This window comes from Hesperophylax consimilis, chromosome 7 (assembly GCF_061612785.1).
Source record: "Hesperophylax consimilis isolate HC1 chromosome 7, BYU_Hcon_1.0, whole genome shotgun sequence".
NCBI classification, from domain to species: Eukaryota; Metazoa; Arthropoda; class Insecta; order Trichoptera; family Limnephilidae; genus Hesperophylax; species Hesperophylax consimilis.
This window is the reverse complement of record NC_142842.1, coordinates 14127502-14145647: the sequence shown is the minus strand read 5'-3', so window position 1 is coordinate 14145647 and position 18146 is coordinate 14127502. Positions and strand designations below refer to the sequence as shown.

Genomic DNA, 18146 nt, shown 5'->3' with positions numbered 1-18146 from the left:
CAATTTACATTTCTTGATTTTTCAATAGGAACAAAGATGTTGTTTAGAATGATGGTAGTAATTATTGATCAAATGTACATACGTAGGGCATTAATTCCTTATCTCCTACAGCAATAATTAATGTAGATGACATGTGATATTAATGTCTACATAACGTGCTTTCTGAATAATCATTTGGCACGCGCTCAAGAAGACAAACCGCGGAGGACAAAAGTTGCTCTAATATTTCCAATTGATATTTAATTATTTATTCTTTGAAACTTATAAGTATCCAAAGTATTTAATCAACAAAATGTATAAACAGAGGTACGTTAAATAATAATCATAATTAATTGTAGTAGATTTTTTAAGATTTACCTTTCCAGAGGCAGTAGATATGTTAGGGTAAAATGATTTTCGTGTGACGGAAAATTGATGGGGTGGAAATAAAAAATCTTTTAATTCAAGTGCAATTAAGGAAAACTTTTGTAGATAGCAATTAATTTGCGGTTTGATATTATGAGAAGACTTTTAAACTTAAAGTATGGTTAACCAAAGGGATGTTAGACAAAGGAATAGTTTAAAACCTATTAAAAACAAACATAATTCAATTAACAAGAATAATGCAATATCTTTCCATAGAAGATACTAAGCCAATTTTTACTTCTAGACAACAATAGTATAATAAAATTGTAATGTATATTTTTCATGACTAACGTATTGTTTCATTTTTCATAAGGTAACAATTGACTTCAGAATGCACATGCGTTTGTAATACAATCGTTTGAAAGAAGTTCCGAATGCATTTCAGTTTCTTAATTAAATTTGTATGCAGCGACGTGGTCACCTCGACGTCCCAAAATGTTTGTGAGTACTGTACACGAGTCCCAATTGTCCCCGACTGTCTGGAGCCAGTTATGCGGGTTCTATAGTCACCAAAAACGGCTAAAGACATTTCAAGCCACGTTTCTATTCTGAATGGTGGTATGGCCATACATTATTTAAATGAATAAATTATGAAATATTACAACTTAATCAAATCGTATTTACTTACACACGCCGGAATTTGAACCCACGACATCCGGATTCTTAGCCAAGGATCGCATCCACTCAACCACCTAGGCCGTCAAACGTTCAAAACTTTAACTTTATTCGCTGTACCGTTCAAACGAGAAGTTCTGATTAATTTTCTAGTACGTAACATATGTACTTGGCAGGATCATCACAAATAATTTACATATTGCCTTTTTGTATGTTATTTACTATCGAGGGTTGGCTATATCAGAATAATCTTATTACATCAAGCTGTATTCAGGTATAGGTATCTCAGCGGAATAGCATGATGTGTTGCTTATTCATCTCCTATGAATTCCATCAAGATTTCCCTGGGTTACTAGTTAGCCAATCTTGTATATTTGACATCACATATTGTGACCTAAGGAATTGTATATAACTTAATATCACATTATCTACTCGTAATACAATTTTGCGATTATCACTTCACTCCAACATCATCACTAACAAGTTGACGGATGATGACGACATCGACAGGTAGAAGCGAGCACTGAGTACAAAATCAAATATGCTCAGCCAAAGATTTCGGCTCTGCAGCTCACGGGTGAAAAGGACGCTCTTCTCAGCCTTTTGTACTTACCTGTACATATGCGATCTATGGGCCAACTACACAAAGATAACCATAGAAACGCTTCGGGTGCAGTATAATAATACACACAGCTTGCTGTTTGGACTTCCCAGTCAATGCAGTGCTTCCTCTACGCTTGCGAAAGCATGAGTTCCCGGATTTGCAGCCTTAATGAGAACATGGGTTGCAGAAATGAGGGAAAGGATGAATAACTCTTCAAATGTTCTAAACATAGTATCCCGTCAGAGTTCAGCATCGAGTATTGAAGCAAATTGGAGGAAGATATTGGTGCCAGAAATCGATGATGTTACCATATATACTTTGATGTTTTTATCAACATGTTAATTTATAATTTTTGTCAACATACTAATCTCTCTTTTAGTTTTCAATATTTTATTTCCTTTTTTTCTTTTTAAATTCTATCAAATTAATGATATTCATTGTTTGCAAATTATGAATCTACACTCTTTACGGGATTTGTGGGATTGTACTAACCTCCCTACATTCAGGAATAAATAAATTATGCTATTATAATGATGTGCAAAGAAAGTATATTTGTCATGTCGCTTTTCAACCATATTTTTTTCCATTAAACAAATCCAATAGCAATTCTCCGGTGAGTAAATACGTATACCATACCCCGCATCTATTATGTATCTCAATGTAAATAAATTTTTTTGATAAAAAATTCACTTATCCAGATTATTAAAAATAGATCCTTTATGGTGTACCAAGTAAATGAATTTCCGAACCGCTTTTAATATTAAAACCAACAATATAATAATGTATTATATCCGCCATATTATTTTCATTGGTGTTAACAAAAATATATCCACAATCATTTAACTAATTGGATTATTAAAATGTGTCATTGAATCATACCAATGATGCGCTGGATAATGAATGTACCAAGAATCATTTATTAAAGCTTTTCACAAATCGCATTATTCCGTTTGAAAAATTAACATTTAAAATCATTGAATTCAAGCTTCATTGCCTTTTGGCAGATTTTTAACACAATACCCATATTTTAATCAATTTAACGGAATTGTAACTGTTGCGCAGGCAAATAAATAAATTTCTACTGTTCATTCGTTACTGTCATTTGGTAGGAAGAAAATACCACTTAGCAATAAGCTCAACCTAACCTACATAATTCCAAGTTCGAAAAGTTTCTTTAGATCCCAAGATGACAAGCTAGCGTTACCGTAACATCGAGATATTTACACATTTCCCGATTGAAAAGTTCTTAACATAAGTTTTTGCATAAATAAATAAGTTAATGATTTACATTATATATCGTCGGGTCACTAACAGAAGTTGGTAACTGCAAAATATCGCAACCGTTAAACGTTACTGTTAAACTACTGACAAGTTAAAGTTGTAATTTCGTCAATATTTTGTTAAAAGCGTGCCTTACTTTTTAAAAACATTGTTTATTATCTGCGTCTTATACAATAATACATAATATGAAGAAATGCAATGGGTGTTTTTCTTCTGATTGCTGATTTATGGAGTTCTTCAAACATTAAAATTCCAACATCTCAGAAAAAACAAAATATAAATTACCATTTTTTGCTAGTAAGCCAACAATAAACTAACCGTAATTATCTAATAAAACTATAAATAACTATACAACAATCATTCAACTGTCAAATATTTATCCACCATTAAATTTGCTCATTACTGAAAAAAAATGAATGGCTTAATGACATTTAAAAATACTGAATAATTAAAAAGTAATATATCTATTATATATTACAAAAGCAAAATAACGTCTATACGCATCTTAGGTACGTAAAATTTCATACCATACTCTAATGTAATATTATAAATTAGTTAGTAAACTTATTTTCCATTAAATGAATAATGCGTTTCAACAAACCTGGCCTTACCCTCGAATAGACATTACTATTGAGGAGATCACTAGGGTCCTTGTTGTATGTCAAGTCATCTTGCAGTGTAATTAAGTAACAAATAGGATCATTATTGTTTCAATAGATACGATAAATTTCTCATCGACATGATGTGATTACCACAAGCCTAGATAATACGCTTTGAATCCAATATAAGGGCTTATTACTTAACAGCTATGACCCTAAGTAACTACTTTCACATATTTTAAATTTACAAAATTTTCGGTTCATTTTTCACGAGTGGTAGATCTCTACTATAATATTAATTCCAAGGGCGTTTTTTACAATATGATGTTATTCAAACCACATTGGATGTCCTAAGATAAGTACTTCAATACGGGTGAAATTGGGTAAGAACACAAAGCGATTTTTGGACGAAATATGGAAGCAATTTACATGTGCGGTCAAAGCCAATCGGCACACAGCATCGCCAAAGATGACAAACGCCGTGAGGGAAATTATTTTTCTCCGGGCTTCCTGTATATGAAGTAATGTAAAAAGTTATTCTCGTAAAAATCTAGTATGTATTTTTTATAAAATTGACCGTACAAGTTGCCAATTTAAAAGTTTTGAGTTTCACTTTAACGGAGATATTTATAATCATTATAATTAATTATTAACGAACTTTTCCTATCCCTTTATTTTTAATAATGCACTATTAACCTAAAATCACTATCTATATCATTTGAAAAATGTATTATTAACCAGCAATCCCTATCCCTGTAATTTTAATAATGCACTATTAACCTGCTATCCCTATCATTTGAATATAACACTATTAACCTACAATCCCTAAACATACTTTAAATTTGCTATATAATGTAGGTTGCCTGGAAATATATAAAGCCCTTTGGTTTTTATTGATGGAATCCGTTAACTTTTTTTTACAATATTTGTAGGTAACTCGCTAAAATATAAGAAATTGGAATGTTACGGAACTTTTTCGTCGTATTTACTTTTCTGCGTAAACCTATAGTTTTTTTACCGAGTTTGAGTAATTCAACAGTTTTCATGATTATTATTAGTTGTTCAGACGTGTGTATGTAGAAAGTATCGTTTTATAAGTGAAATGTAATCTCTACTCGTTTAATTTGATTCTTACAGGAAACAATATTGTGCCTCACAGTTGTTGATGCTCATATGAAAGCAAAGATTAAATTCAATTACCCTTCACGAAACTCATTTACCTTCATATTATTGTTCTTGTGAGATTGAGTTGATACGACGTGGGATGATTAAGTGCTAAGGTGCACCATACACGGCAAACACTGTACACCAGGCATGAATCAGCCGGGGACAAAATTGTGTGGGTCGTTTAACCTGGGAAATAAAGCCCCCCACACATCCAAGTTCCTGTAATAAATATGTTTATCTGATGCCCTTTTAACCCTTTCGCATTAGGTAGTATGTTCAAGTTTGCGCAATAAATTGTCTGGAGTGCATATTATCAACATTCAACATACAACGCATTTCAGTTCAATTATTTATTCGGCTTTTATTACTGGGTTTGGATTTTATGTTTTGAAGTAAAACGACGATTTTGACACCTACAAATATTATTTGTTATTTTCAACATTCCTAAATTATGATAGTATTTATTGTTAATAGTTACATATTTTGAGTTAATACAAGGTGGGGCAAAAGTGATGATATAATGTGAATTGGCTGCCATTTTCTTACAATTAAAAAAAATATTCTCTGTTTTCATGAAAACTTTATTTGAAAGTTTGCACGAGACGCTCAGCTAAACGCTTAATTGTTCGCGCACATAGTGCAGGACTGCGAAATTCACGCTACGTTAAAACAACATACCTGAAATTGGTCAAATAAGCAGTAACAATAAATCCGCGTTCCTCCGCTCCATTGCTTGTTGTCAACTAATTCTCTGTCTGTCTACAACATAAATGTCAAAACACAATGAAATTTGACACCATTTACTCAAACTATGGAAAAAACGGTTTTCATTCGAAAATCGAGAAAACTAGATATTTAGTGCTATTGATCCTTTCATTAAGGGGGGTAGGTACTGCCGGGAGACAAGCCATACCATCATATTTTATAGTTTAACTCAAGTTTATCATATCAATATTAATGTAAATCCATTATTATTTTTTATTAATGTGTTCCTGAAACTGGCTGATAATAATATTTTGTTTGCTAAATGGAAAACTTCTTTAGTTTCATTTTTTTTTTAAATTAACCTTACACAGGAGGCCCTGAGGAAAATTATTTTCCTCGGTGCAGATGTCATGTTTGGGGATGTTGTGTGGTTGGTCTTTTTAAGAAAAGGAGGTTCTGGAAAGGAAAAAGGTATGAGGGGTTGGTAGGAATCAGTGTGTCTTCATGTGTGTCATCAGTGACGGACGAATTTATATATCCATCCCACTGCGACGCAATGCGAAGGCGATGGGACGAGGGACTAGTTGAGAAGGTTGTAACTCAAATTTAATATAGGGCCCCAAATGTCACGCATATTTATAATGACGTAAATAAATTGTTTGCAACACCGATCGCGCATCCAACGAAAGAGACGCTCGCACCAACCATGTAGCTAATTTGCTAATTTCTGTAGACAAATAGTGCAGGAGAGCACGTCGTCAATGGGAGGAATGACGGACTCGTTTGAAAACTCCTTTTAAAATAAAATAAAAACTGCTTTTGATATTCCATATATACTGCCGATATTCCAGGCAAAATCCGGCTTAAGTCACGCCAAAAACTGCACCAGCCCGCAAAAATCGAAATTCACGTTAATGACCATTTTTTGCTTTTGTTCCGATCTTCCCACTGCCGCCGGTAAACTTGTCATAGCACAAAAACAAGGTGCATCGACATTTCTTGAAGTAACTACGTCATAAGGTCAAATGGTATCCTCAAACCAGCCTCTCCCGATTCCGCACGCCATGCAGCTGGTGAACACACCTCACCCGATGAACCCTGGCACCCCTGTCAAATCAGCAAACGTAGTAAACCACTAGGGGTGACCCATGGCAGAGGTGTTGGTTATTCAATTAATGGTTCAAAAAGTTCCTCCCTGCTAAAATTCACTGTTCACTTACTGGGCCTGCTCCTACTAAGATATTATGTTTTTAATTAATCATAGAATATTTTGCACTAATTTATCATAGATTACCATAACCTGATTAAAGGAAATTGTGTTTTTTTTTTAATTGCGTCGGACCAGTCCGGCGGTGTACACGAACACGTGTTTATCTTTTGTCTTTGTTGATTTGAGTGATGTATAGTATAGTTTCAGCTTATTCTATTGATATAAGTATTAAACCCTTAAGTTTCGTCTGGTTTTGCTTTATCTGCAGTGTTGTTGGTTTCCCTTTATGACCTACTTCACGCGGCGACGGAAGTTATAAAGTGGTGAGCGAAGATAAGACGACATTTCAGAAACTTACTTATAATGCACTGACACGCTTCACGGTAAAAAGCTAACATCTGAACTGGAAAGTAGGTAACTAATCTGTGTGCTGAAGTAACAAATTCTCTTGAATGGAGAGATCTAGCATTATTAAATTTGCACACCTTTGTCTGAGTGGAATTTGTTTGAAAACTTACTTATTTTCAGTTTGCAGAGTGTTTTTCTTTACCAATGGGTGTTTTACGTGGGTGGTGCGTTGGCATTCCCATAGAATCTATAATATACCTAATGCGTACCTAGTATCGTGGAAGTTAACGTTATTATAAGCAAATAATATCTTCATTGTTCGTAAACAAGCTGTTCAAGTCACAAAGGTATTTTCGCTCGCAGTTATACGTGTTTTGTAGTTGGTGATGCGTTTTTAATAACGACTATTAAAACACCTATTTTATTAATATTATTCACAGTCCTCCTCACTAGAGATTCCGGTTCCGAAGTGGATTGTAGGTAGTTGGTATTACATGGTTTCCTCATTTTAATGTTTGTCGACCTCATTTTCGTGTTTGTTTATTTCAACATCCTGATTTTCATGTTCGTTGATTTCCTCATCTTCATGTTAGTTGACTGTAAGTTGTGTTGGTGTTACTTTATAATTGAAATGGAACTATTAACCTATTCAACTTTAAAACAGACAGGGCGTTTGCTTCATATTTGTATATCTTGAACGGTATTCACATAAAAAAATTTCAATAAGAAAAAAATTCGAAAAATTTTTTAAAACTTGGTCGAGAACCAGACATATGAATATATAGACTAGAAATTAAAGGTAAGGGGTAAAATCAACTGTTGAAGAACGAAGGGGGTAAAGCTGACTGTGATTCGTCAATAAATCAATCTGACAGTATATAGGCATCTCGCATTATAATATCACCATTTGGTTCTTCAAAGTAAAATCTGCTTTTGAATGAATAGACATTTTTACATGGGAGCGCAAATTACTCGCCACGTTATGAACAAATTTGCGAAGTCCAAATTCGGCAAAAAAAAATTTCTTCTATTTTCAGAGTCGAATATTTTGTTTACGTATTTAGTTAAGACACTTTTAAGTGTTCATAATTTACTTCCCAGTAACAACGATGCGCACACTTGAGAATAGCTACATTCGACCAGATGTATCTCGATGTGATAGTATATGTTTCTACAACTGATTCATATTATACGATGTGAATAAGCTTAAAATGATGCTTACATATGGAATGTAATACGAAAATTGGGTTTATTCTCTTTTTCACATCTATTTTTACAAGTTTTCATAGCACAAGCCACTATTTTGCCGTGTTATTTCATAAAATGCCTCGACCATAGCTCGACGCTAGTTCGAACAAGAATGATTACGTTACATTCTCAAGATTCACGGGAAGCCATACGCGAGCCCAGCCGGCTCCAATGGAACCGGTATGGGGAGTGGGGAATAATACGCTTTAATCACTTAGGGCAGGTCTACTAATATTCATATGTCTATGGTCGAGAATAAAATACAACTTAACGAAGGAAAGGTGATGATTGAGGCATTACAGAAACTTGTTTCATATAATTATTATTTTTTGTATAATTATACTTGCGAAAGAAGTGCCACATTTCCAAATATAGTAAAAATTTGCATTTTTACAAAATATCTTTTATTTTTCGTCAACATGGCCGCGTTATGCCCGTTCCACGTTCGGAAAAATTGGGGATATCCGTTACGCGAGTTAGCGTTGTAATTATGAAATATGTTCAACGATAAGTCATCGCATCGACACGCCAATCATAACCCAACACATGTTACTTCAGGAATAACGACACGTGTAGTTAAGCCGCCAATACTTTTTAGCTATCCCTCCCGATAGGAAAATATGAAAATGCAATATTCACGGCAAATTCGCTGAAATTTCTAATATATGGGATGGTTTGATACATGGACTGCATAGATATCGGTATAATGGATATCGCCTAGAAGTGTGATCTTTACCCATTTGAAAAAAAACCGTTTACGCCAATTTAAGATTTATTTCGATATTTAAAATTGTTCGATAAATTTTATCAGAAGTAAGTAAAAATGAGCTTTCTTTGGGCATGTGAGCACGCCCACAACACAGCTCTGTGGGTTTGTTCCTAAAATGGAAGGTCTGGAGAGCTATACATTATACAGGGTGTAGGCAAAACCGCTAAATAAAGATTTTATTTTAGCAATTGAAAATTTGAAACTTGTTTAGATATTTCTTCTTAGCCTTGGAGCGTAATTGAATAATTATGAGTTGTGAACTTTTGAAGCATTTTATTTAAACGTATTTTTATCTCCGGCCGAGAAGTAGTTTATTAAGACGACAAAAAACGCTAAAATAAAACCGGAATCATAACGACGTAAGTGAAGAAGGCGTAAACAAAAATATGCGACGCACGGCCCCAGCGTATTGGACGAAAGTACGATCGAATTTGCCCTAGAAAATACTAAAATAAAGATATTGTTTCGAATTCGTTGGAAATAAAATGTGAGCCTCGAAATGTCTCCTGTTATTGCTATATTTCTGTTATTACTATATTACTATACCGGCTCATAACCGGGGTTTCAAAATATTCGCACATTTCAGAACACCTTCGTAACCTTCACTGGCTCAAGTGCCCGAAAGAAAACAGTACAAACTGTGCTGGATAGTGTTTAAATCCATCAATGAAATGGCCCCACCCTACATCTCTGAACTATGCGTCCCGGAAAACACTGGTCTGAGGCAGTCAACTCTTAGATCAGCAACATCATCAGCTGTAGGCAAACTGATGGAACCTAAGCGCAAGCCAAATACTAAGTTTGGTGATCGCGCTTTCGGAGTATCTGGGCCGAAGGCTTGGAATAAACTAAGATCCATAACAAGTCCAGCAGAATTCAGGTCTAAACTAAAAACTTACCTTTTTAAGCTGTCGTACCCTTAAATTAAATATACCATTCCTAAGAGAAAGTCCAGTTATATTCAATTTTCCAATTATGTCCTAAATCCTGTATCTACATTTCGCCAATAAACAATTAGATAATGTTAATTAAGTGTTAATCTCAAGTGACCTACCAGGTAAGTATTGTACTGTATATTATCTCCATAAATAGTTAAGTAATAACATAGATCACTGTAGAAATATATTATAAGTTTGTACAGCGCCCTTGAGGTGATTTTGCATAAAAACAGCGCTATACAAGTCATCCAATTATTATTATTATTATTATTACTAGCCTGCGTAAAACCCAGTTCTGTCAGCTGCGTATTTCATGTAACTGGCGGCTTACGAATTCGGGAATACTATTGCACTTTAAAATTTCTTTCGTTCTCGATTGGAACCATCTAGTTTTTTAGAATTAATGATTAATTAATGAGAGATTTTCTGCAATATGTAACCTTGAAATGTCAGATTTAGAATAGTAAAAAATGTGTATGGTTTCACAGTGGAACACCTTTTATTTGGGTTTCACGGCAGGATTTTTTTACTTTAATTATTTATTCTTCTTACAAACGTAATAATGTTGTAATTTATGTCTACCGATAGGTTTCTAACTAAAGTTGTTACAAGTACACAAAGGTTGATGATTGGCACTCAGTATCAAATATTAGCTTGATTTAAATTTTACAAAATAGATCTATACAGTCGTCAATAACATAAATAGTTTTCAACAACTTCAAAATCTTTATGTTGTATCTACAACATGATTTATATTATAGTTGTATGTTGTATGCTATTGTACAAGGGTTATCGGTGGACTGGAAAATTCGACCAACTCCCAATGATGGAGTATTTTTTACAAAGTAAGAATACCGTTAAAAATGAGTGTAAGATTTAAAGTTCATTTTTCTGAAAAGATTATTATAAAAAATATATGTAATTTTAATAATTGTATTCATAATTATTTATTTAAAAAACTATCTAAATCCGCCCATTTTGTAACATCCAAATGGCTAAAACGTCATTATGACATAGTAAACGACAATACCTGGTAAGACGGTTGTCAGTGTTGTCACCAATGTCGCCCAGCGTGACGTCACGTCAGTTCACGCCTAATTCACGAATAAAAACGAACATGTCGTTTTGGAGGAAAATCGAAAATGGCACATTTTAATTGTTATAGAAAATGTATTCGTAAATATAAAAAGAAATTAAAATACCTTCATTATCATATTTTTTTATTCATTTTTATATGTAGAATATAAAAATTAATCATATATGTTAAATTTATAATCATAGATGAAAAAATCAGGTCGTAGACAATTTTTTTGAAAGTTTTGCTAGATTTGTGCTTATATGGAAGCAGTTTTAAAGATTTTTGTTAGAAATCGATATAATACTCGATTATGATATGTTAAAAATATAAACATATATATGTCAATAATAATAATTATTTATAATGTATTATTAATAATAATAATACATTTTGTTATTTATTATTATACTTACAAAATGTATTATTAAAATGTATTAATAATTTTATTTATTTATTTATTTCATTTAAACGCCCATAGGGCTTTTACATATAATAATGTACATCTTTATTTTTTTAGTTATACATTTTATATAAAAAAAAAATACATATAGATTACATATAAAAATGTCAGATTTAGCAAAATATAGGTTACATAAAATATAAGAGTTTAAAAAATTAGGTATGATAGAGTGCAAATAAGTGCGACAAAAAATATAAAATTTGCCAAAATCCTCCAAATCAACGATAATGTTAATAAGAAGAATAATAATACATTTTGTTATTTATTATTATACTTTCATTTATTCTTTTTGGAATAAAATAACACATTAATTATTAAAGAAATTATAACATATACCTATTTATGTACCCACCCATCTATGTATTTCAACATTTTAATGTGATAATATAAATAAATGAAACATCTTTTTGTAAAGGTTTGAAAATAACCTGAAAAAGCCCACAATAGATGTTGCCAGTCCGGTCTAAATTTATTGTACTTACCTGGAACAAAGACATAAAAATTTCTCATCATAATAGTACGAACTGAACTGAATAATATTATACTTTATGAAAGTAAATAAAACAGCGACATTTAAAATGAACCGTCATTTGAAGCTCGGGGGAAAAGCTAATCTACTGAAACCATAGCAAAATCATAAATTATAGCTCTATGAATTTATAACACGCACTGTTTTATCGACCAGAGTAAAGTACCTACCTAATAAAATAAAATGAGTCCTAGCTAAAATAAGCGTCATAATGTTTCATTCAGTTACGGAGAGATGGTGCTATCGTCGAATATTTCGTTAATAATATATTGTTTTTATTCAATTCATTAGCTTCCACTGGAAAACTAAATAGGACATAATATGGTAAATAAGTTAAATTAGAAAAAAAGGTTCTGTTGAATTTTTTGGACGGACTTGTTTAAATCATAATGAATGTTGGTATTCCGCGAAGTAAGATCTTCATTGCGTGTACGTATTGTGAATACTAAATTAATACATCTTCACGAGAACGATTTTGGTTTACTGTATAACTTTGATAAGGACTTAATAGCCTCTGACAACCACACCCGTAAGGAAATTCTGGAAATTATCCGATCATAAAACCGGTTTCGTCATTTCAACGTTTTCATTCTTAGCAGAGGCTGTCAACTCCGACTCATTAAAATATTATCTATAATGGATGAAGATGTTTCGGATTCTATTTTGGATTATTTAATTTTATCTTTTTCGATTTTATGTCCGTGTTAAATCTTCCCCATAGGAAAAACTAAACCCTTCCACACACTTTTCCACAAATGATCATCTAGTCAATCAACATTATGCAAGTGCATTATATAAGCAAAATAAATACAAAACAATACAAGAACAACATGTCAACTCACCAGAGATCAAATGGGAAAATAATTCACCGACTCCAGATATTTTCATATCAGAGGGTTCAACTCGGTAGAAATCCTAACAGGGCCTATAAATCCTACTGATCCCTCAAAATAAATATTTAAAAAATCTTTCGTTATCCTACATGTATTTAAAATGACTGATTTTTGCATTTTTACATATTAATTTTTTGATAGATCTAATACACCTAAATTATGAATGAGAGAGCTAGGTATAATGCCAGTAGCCGAAATAACGAATCGTAATATTTTTATAGTCTGAGAATGCCAAATTCTTTTTATCTCGTTTCCTAAATCTGTGTATTTTCTTATTTTTTCATTAACAGATTTTTGAATATTACAGGAGTTTGGAATAGCGACATCTTAGCGATATTTTTTTAGATTTTGTCATGTAAAACTAAAATTACAAACAATTATTTGATGGTACACAGAAATTTGCCACAGATTTGTCGCATTTTTAATGTTCTCTTTGTTGTTAATGGGTCATTATGCATTTGCACGAAACAGGCTGGGTATTCTTATAATCAGTGTTCCAAGGGTCACTTCTAGAAAAGTCTATTTGGTTTAAGGCTTCACTTTGATATGAAAAGTAGTATTGCGCATTCTTGAATACTGAATCAAAGTAAATGATATTTTTTTGACTTGTACCTAATTACTTGAACGAAAACCTTAATTAAAATAAATGCTAGAGAAATAAATAATAAATACTTAATTAAAATACACAGATAAAGGAAATGAGATAAAAAGAATTATGCATTCTCAGACTATAAAAATATTACCATTCGTTATTTCGGCTACTGGCATTATACCTAGCTCTCTCATTAAAAATTTAGGCGTATTAGATCTATCAAAAATTTATACATAAAAATGCAAAAATGAGTCATTTTAAATACATGTAGGATAACGAAAGATTTTTTTAAATATTTATGTTGAGGGATCAGTAGGATTTATAGGCCCTGTAAGAAGTTCTACCGAGCTGAACCCTCTGATATGAAAATATCTGGAGTCGGTGAATTATTTTCCCATTTGATCTCTGGTGAGTTGACGTGTTGTTCTTGTATTGTTTTGTATTTATTTTGCTTATATAATGCACTTGCATAATGTTGATTGACTAGATGATCAGATATGGAAAAGTGTGTGGAAGGGTTTAGTTTTTCCTGTGGGGAAGATTTAACCCGGACAACAAAATCGGAAAAGATTTTGATGATTTTTAAAGCGCCGTTTTTGTGCAAAATCACCTCAAGGGCGCTGTACAAATATATGATACATTTCTGCAATTATCTATATTATGACAAACTATAGACAAGTCAAACTATTATCAATTTGTGGCTTTGAACAGATTGCATCCACCGGATCGTCGATCACCAATACAAAGCCATATGTACAATGCCTTTGATTGTTAAACGTGATGATAGAATGTACAAATTTTACCATTATTTATTTACTTTTTATACAGTACCATACTTACCTTGTAGGTCACTTAAGATTAACACTTTTCATTGCTTATTAGAGAAATATAGATACGGTTCGATGCTATACGCTGGTAAAATAATGTTTTTCCTGCTTATGTTGTAACCTATATTTCTGTTGCATTGTGTTTGAGAAAAGGGAAAGGTTACAATGGATCTTTCAGCGGTATGCCTTAAAACATTTTGACGACATGTGACAGGGCAAATGAGAAATCTTACTTAAAGTTGTCCTCGGGGAATGTTTTACCACAAAGTTGTCCTCGGGGAATGTTTTACCACAGTCGTTATAAATCCTAATTTGTTCTGACCGCCATAAACCAATTATTACTGTCGTCAAAGGGTGAAGGTTGTCGAGCCCTTCTCTTTCTTCATACATCACATAATTGACATTCCTCCAGTAGCTAGCAGGTACCTAGTACGTACCGGGAATCGGGAGTCGGGAGTTGGGATGAGCGCAATCGTCTATTAGCCTCAGCTCTATTCAGCAGTATGTAGTTAAAACAGATATTTGGGTTGTATGAGATATGCCGCCCCGGGAACAAATCTAGGTAGGAATTTCCCGAGTGAAATGTGAGAGGCTTAGTCGTCTGTCAAAGATTATGTTCCGTTTCTCATAAATCGCGGCGGGCTTAAAGCCTAACAGTTTCTTGCGACTTTGGCCTCAAAGTTTTCGCAATTTGTCAAGCCAATCTTTCCGGGCCCCGAGAGATAGAATCATTGTCATTTTTATCACAAAGCTAATTTATACACTTTTGTTGTACTTTTTTCCACCAACGCAAAGTTTTTTTATTGAAGTTTGAAGAGATCTCTTTCTTCTATTTGGAGTAAATTCATTTTACAGAATTTTAAGTTATGACAGAAACAAGTCTGAGTGAAACGGGATACCTTATAAAGTGCTTTTTCATTTATCTCGGTTTTATTTATTTAATATTATAAAGGTTAGTTAAAGATTTTAAATGGGAACATAATAATATCATTGTTTTTATGAAGCCACAACATATTACTATTTTTACAATAGACCTTTTTTGGTTTCCTAAACGCGTGGATAGTATTTCTTAAAGGCCCCATCACGTTTGTGATACTGTATTAAAAGGCCAGACGGGTTTCTGTATTCACGATTCTACGTTTTTAAAGCGAAGTTAAGTGCCTCAATGACTAATACTCCCCAGCATCCCTGCACAGCAAACAAATTAAATTATGCTCATACAAGAAATTTATTTTTCACATAGACTAGGAATGCTGGAAAGCTGAAATGTTCTCTCGGGGGCGTATTTAAAGGTTATAATAATATACCTATACGATTTACGATTCCAACGGCTAAAATAATGTTTTATCATTGAAGACAATATTATCCATTCTCAAACGAAAAATGTGAAAAAGTAAATACTGAACAGGCTAATAAGGCAATGTGAAGTTTTACTCAACAAGTTATTCTATTATAAAAAATAAATATTCTTCCAAGAATTGTAAAAAGTCAATCGATGTCGCATATTACAACAGAAATAGAAATATTTATCCAAAAAACTATCTTGATAGCAATTTAACTAGGATAGAATCTTGAAATGACACATAAAGACAACAGTAAAAAAAATTACTTTAATGAAGATAATGTTGGTTAGCCGAAGTATGAAAGAGTTAGATATGACGTAGTTGATATGGTTGAATTAGTTCAGTAGTCATAACAATGCATCGGCAAGACAGAGAGAGGTCTTGGGTTCAAATCCAAGAAGCGATCGAATATTTTTCCGTTTCAGATTTTTCGTTTGAGAATGGTTAATATTGTTGTCAATGATTAAATATCATAATTCGAGGACCGATTAAAGAAGTGATTCCATTATAAAAAAATAAAAATATATTGTTTGACTATGATACCTACAACACTATACTGGTGATTTAAGGCGATGCACTACGTCGTGTAATATTTTAAATTGAGCCGCTATCAATAACAACCCTTACATAGATAGCGATAAGGTTCAAATTCCCTCTTAACACCATCCGCCTGTTTTGATTTATGCAAGAAAAAAACATGGCCAAAAAGTGCCTTTTATTTTATTTTGTGGATGTTCAGGCATAATTATTTAATTTTTTTCGATAATTTTATAAATAACTTAATTTACCACATTATACAATAAAATCATAACCGAAAATGGGTTTGTAATTGAGAGATTTTGAACTTTAAAGCAGTTTTCATAGGCTTTATACATTATTTTTTTCTGGGCTTATGAAAAGACTTATCTGAAAAGTACTCGATCATTTCAAAGGCAAAGATATATTCTACTCGCAGTATTTAATTAAAGCATCTGAAACATTTCTAGGCGGCCAAATTTTCAAACCAAAAACATATGATTTTGCATTACTACGCATGGCATCGCGTTAATCCCCGAGCTATTCAGCCTTTCCTCTTGGTACTCCCAAAGTTAACCTACAAAAAAAATAACACCAAATCCCGAAATAGTCAGGTGTCGACAACAATTGTTCAGGTCCAACTCCTCAGTGTATACTAAACGCTATCCTCTCACAAGATGCTGATGCTAGTTTTTGTTTGTTTCAGAACTTAAAGATCATGACCTGCTCCACGCCATCGCTGTGCCATTCAGCGATCCCAAATTCCAGTATTTCGACGAAGGGCTCGACGGATTTCCCGCATACGGGTTAAAGCCGGGCTCTAAAATCAAGTCTCCATACAGACTATTCATTCCTGAGAAGCTTTACCCAGAATTCGCCATCACTACCACTGTCCGCCCTTCCAACAAGGAAGGGGGATTCCTATTCAGCGTGCTGAACCCACTCGAAGAAGTGGTACAACTAGGAGTGCAGATCGTACCGGCAGGACAACAGTTGATGAATATCTCACTGCTGTATACAGATGTCAACTCGTTCATCAGATCTCAGAAGATCGCCAGCTTTTCGGTTCCGAGCTTCGTGAAGAAGTGGACAAGGATAGCTCTGAAGGTGACTACGGAGAATGTGACGCTATACTTCAACTGCAACGAGTTCGATACGCAAGTCGTGAAGAGAGAACCCCTGGAGCTGGTCTTCGATTCTGCTTCAACACTCTTCGTAGGTCAAGCCGGTCCCCTCATTCAAGGAGCCTTTCATGTAAGTTTTTAATTCACATTTTTCAAACACTCATAAAATGTATTTATTGTTGTCAAGTTTAATTTGTAGAACTCTATTTAATTATTAGATTTTTCTTTTATATATTAAATAATATTATGGTTCAATTTATTAGTAGTACGCGTGATAGATGGCTGTTTCGACAGGCATTATCTAACTGTGGCTAGGCCACTTACGACAATTTATATTATTTCCGTAAGTACCTACTTCTAACGAAAACAAATCGCTAAATACAAGAAAATTGTCGCCTACGTATTTTTGCCTTCCACATAAAAAGATGGTGTCTTAAAACTAGAAAATTAAAGTACACAAACTAAAAATTAGCGGCATTTATAAACTTTAGTGTGACGCTTGCAACGCCAAACTGGCCAATCCTATGTATTAGATTGAAAGTACATATGCGATCGTTTGAATATAAAAATAAAATACCGAAACAATTTTTCAAACATCTCCTATATAAAAATCACTCACTCATTGATGTAAAACGTAAGCCAATACCTCCAACATTCTAAATAAAGGCCGTAAACTCGATCTTTTAGAGCAATTGGAAATGAACAAAAAATATTATTCGCTTGCCACTTCCAGATATGTCTAAGCCGAGCTCAATTATTATAGAATACAAAATACAAGTTAGTGAAATAAATATGCAGAGAAAAGAAAAGTCCTGAGGCATCCAAATTATCAGTTTAGATAAACCTTACTTTAACGACCTATAGTCTAAATGAAACAATACAATAGGTGGGGAAA

General features: G+C 33.2%; 1 protein-coding gene across 8 annotated transcripts in view; it reads left to right on the top strand.

The window, feature by feature from the left end:
• Window positions 1–18146, top strand: part of Mp (collagen XV/XVIII-type protein multiplexin) — an 895293-nt gene that overhangs the window by 251679 nt on the left and 625468 nt on the right. For all 8 annotated transcript variants that reach the window (XM_089633234.1, XM_089633232.1, XM_089633230.1 and 5 more), the window contains exon 3: window positions 16834–17381. In XM_089633234.1, coding sequence (XP_089489360.1) covers window positions 16834–17381 — 548 coding nt within the window. The remainder of the gene's footprint in view (window positions 1–16833; window positions 17382–18146) is intronic.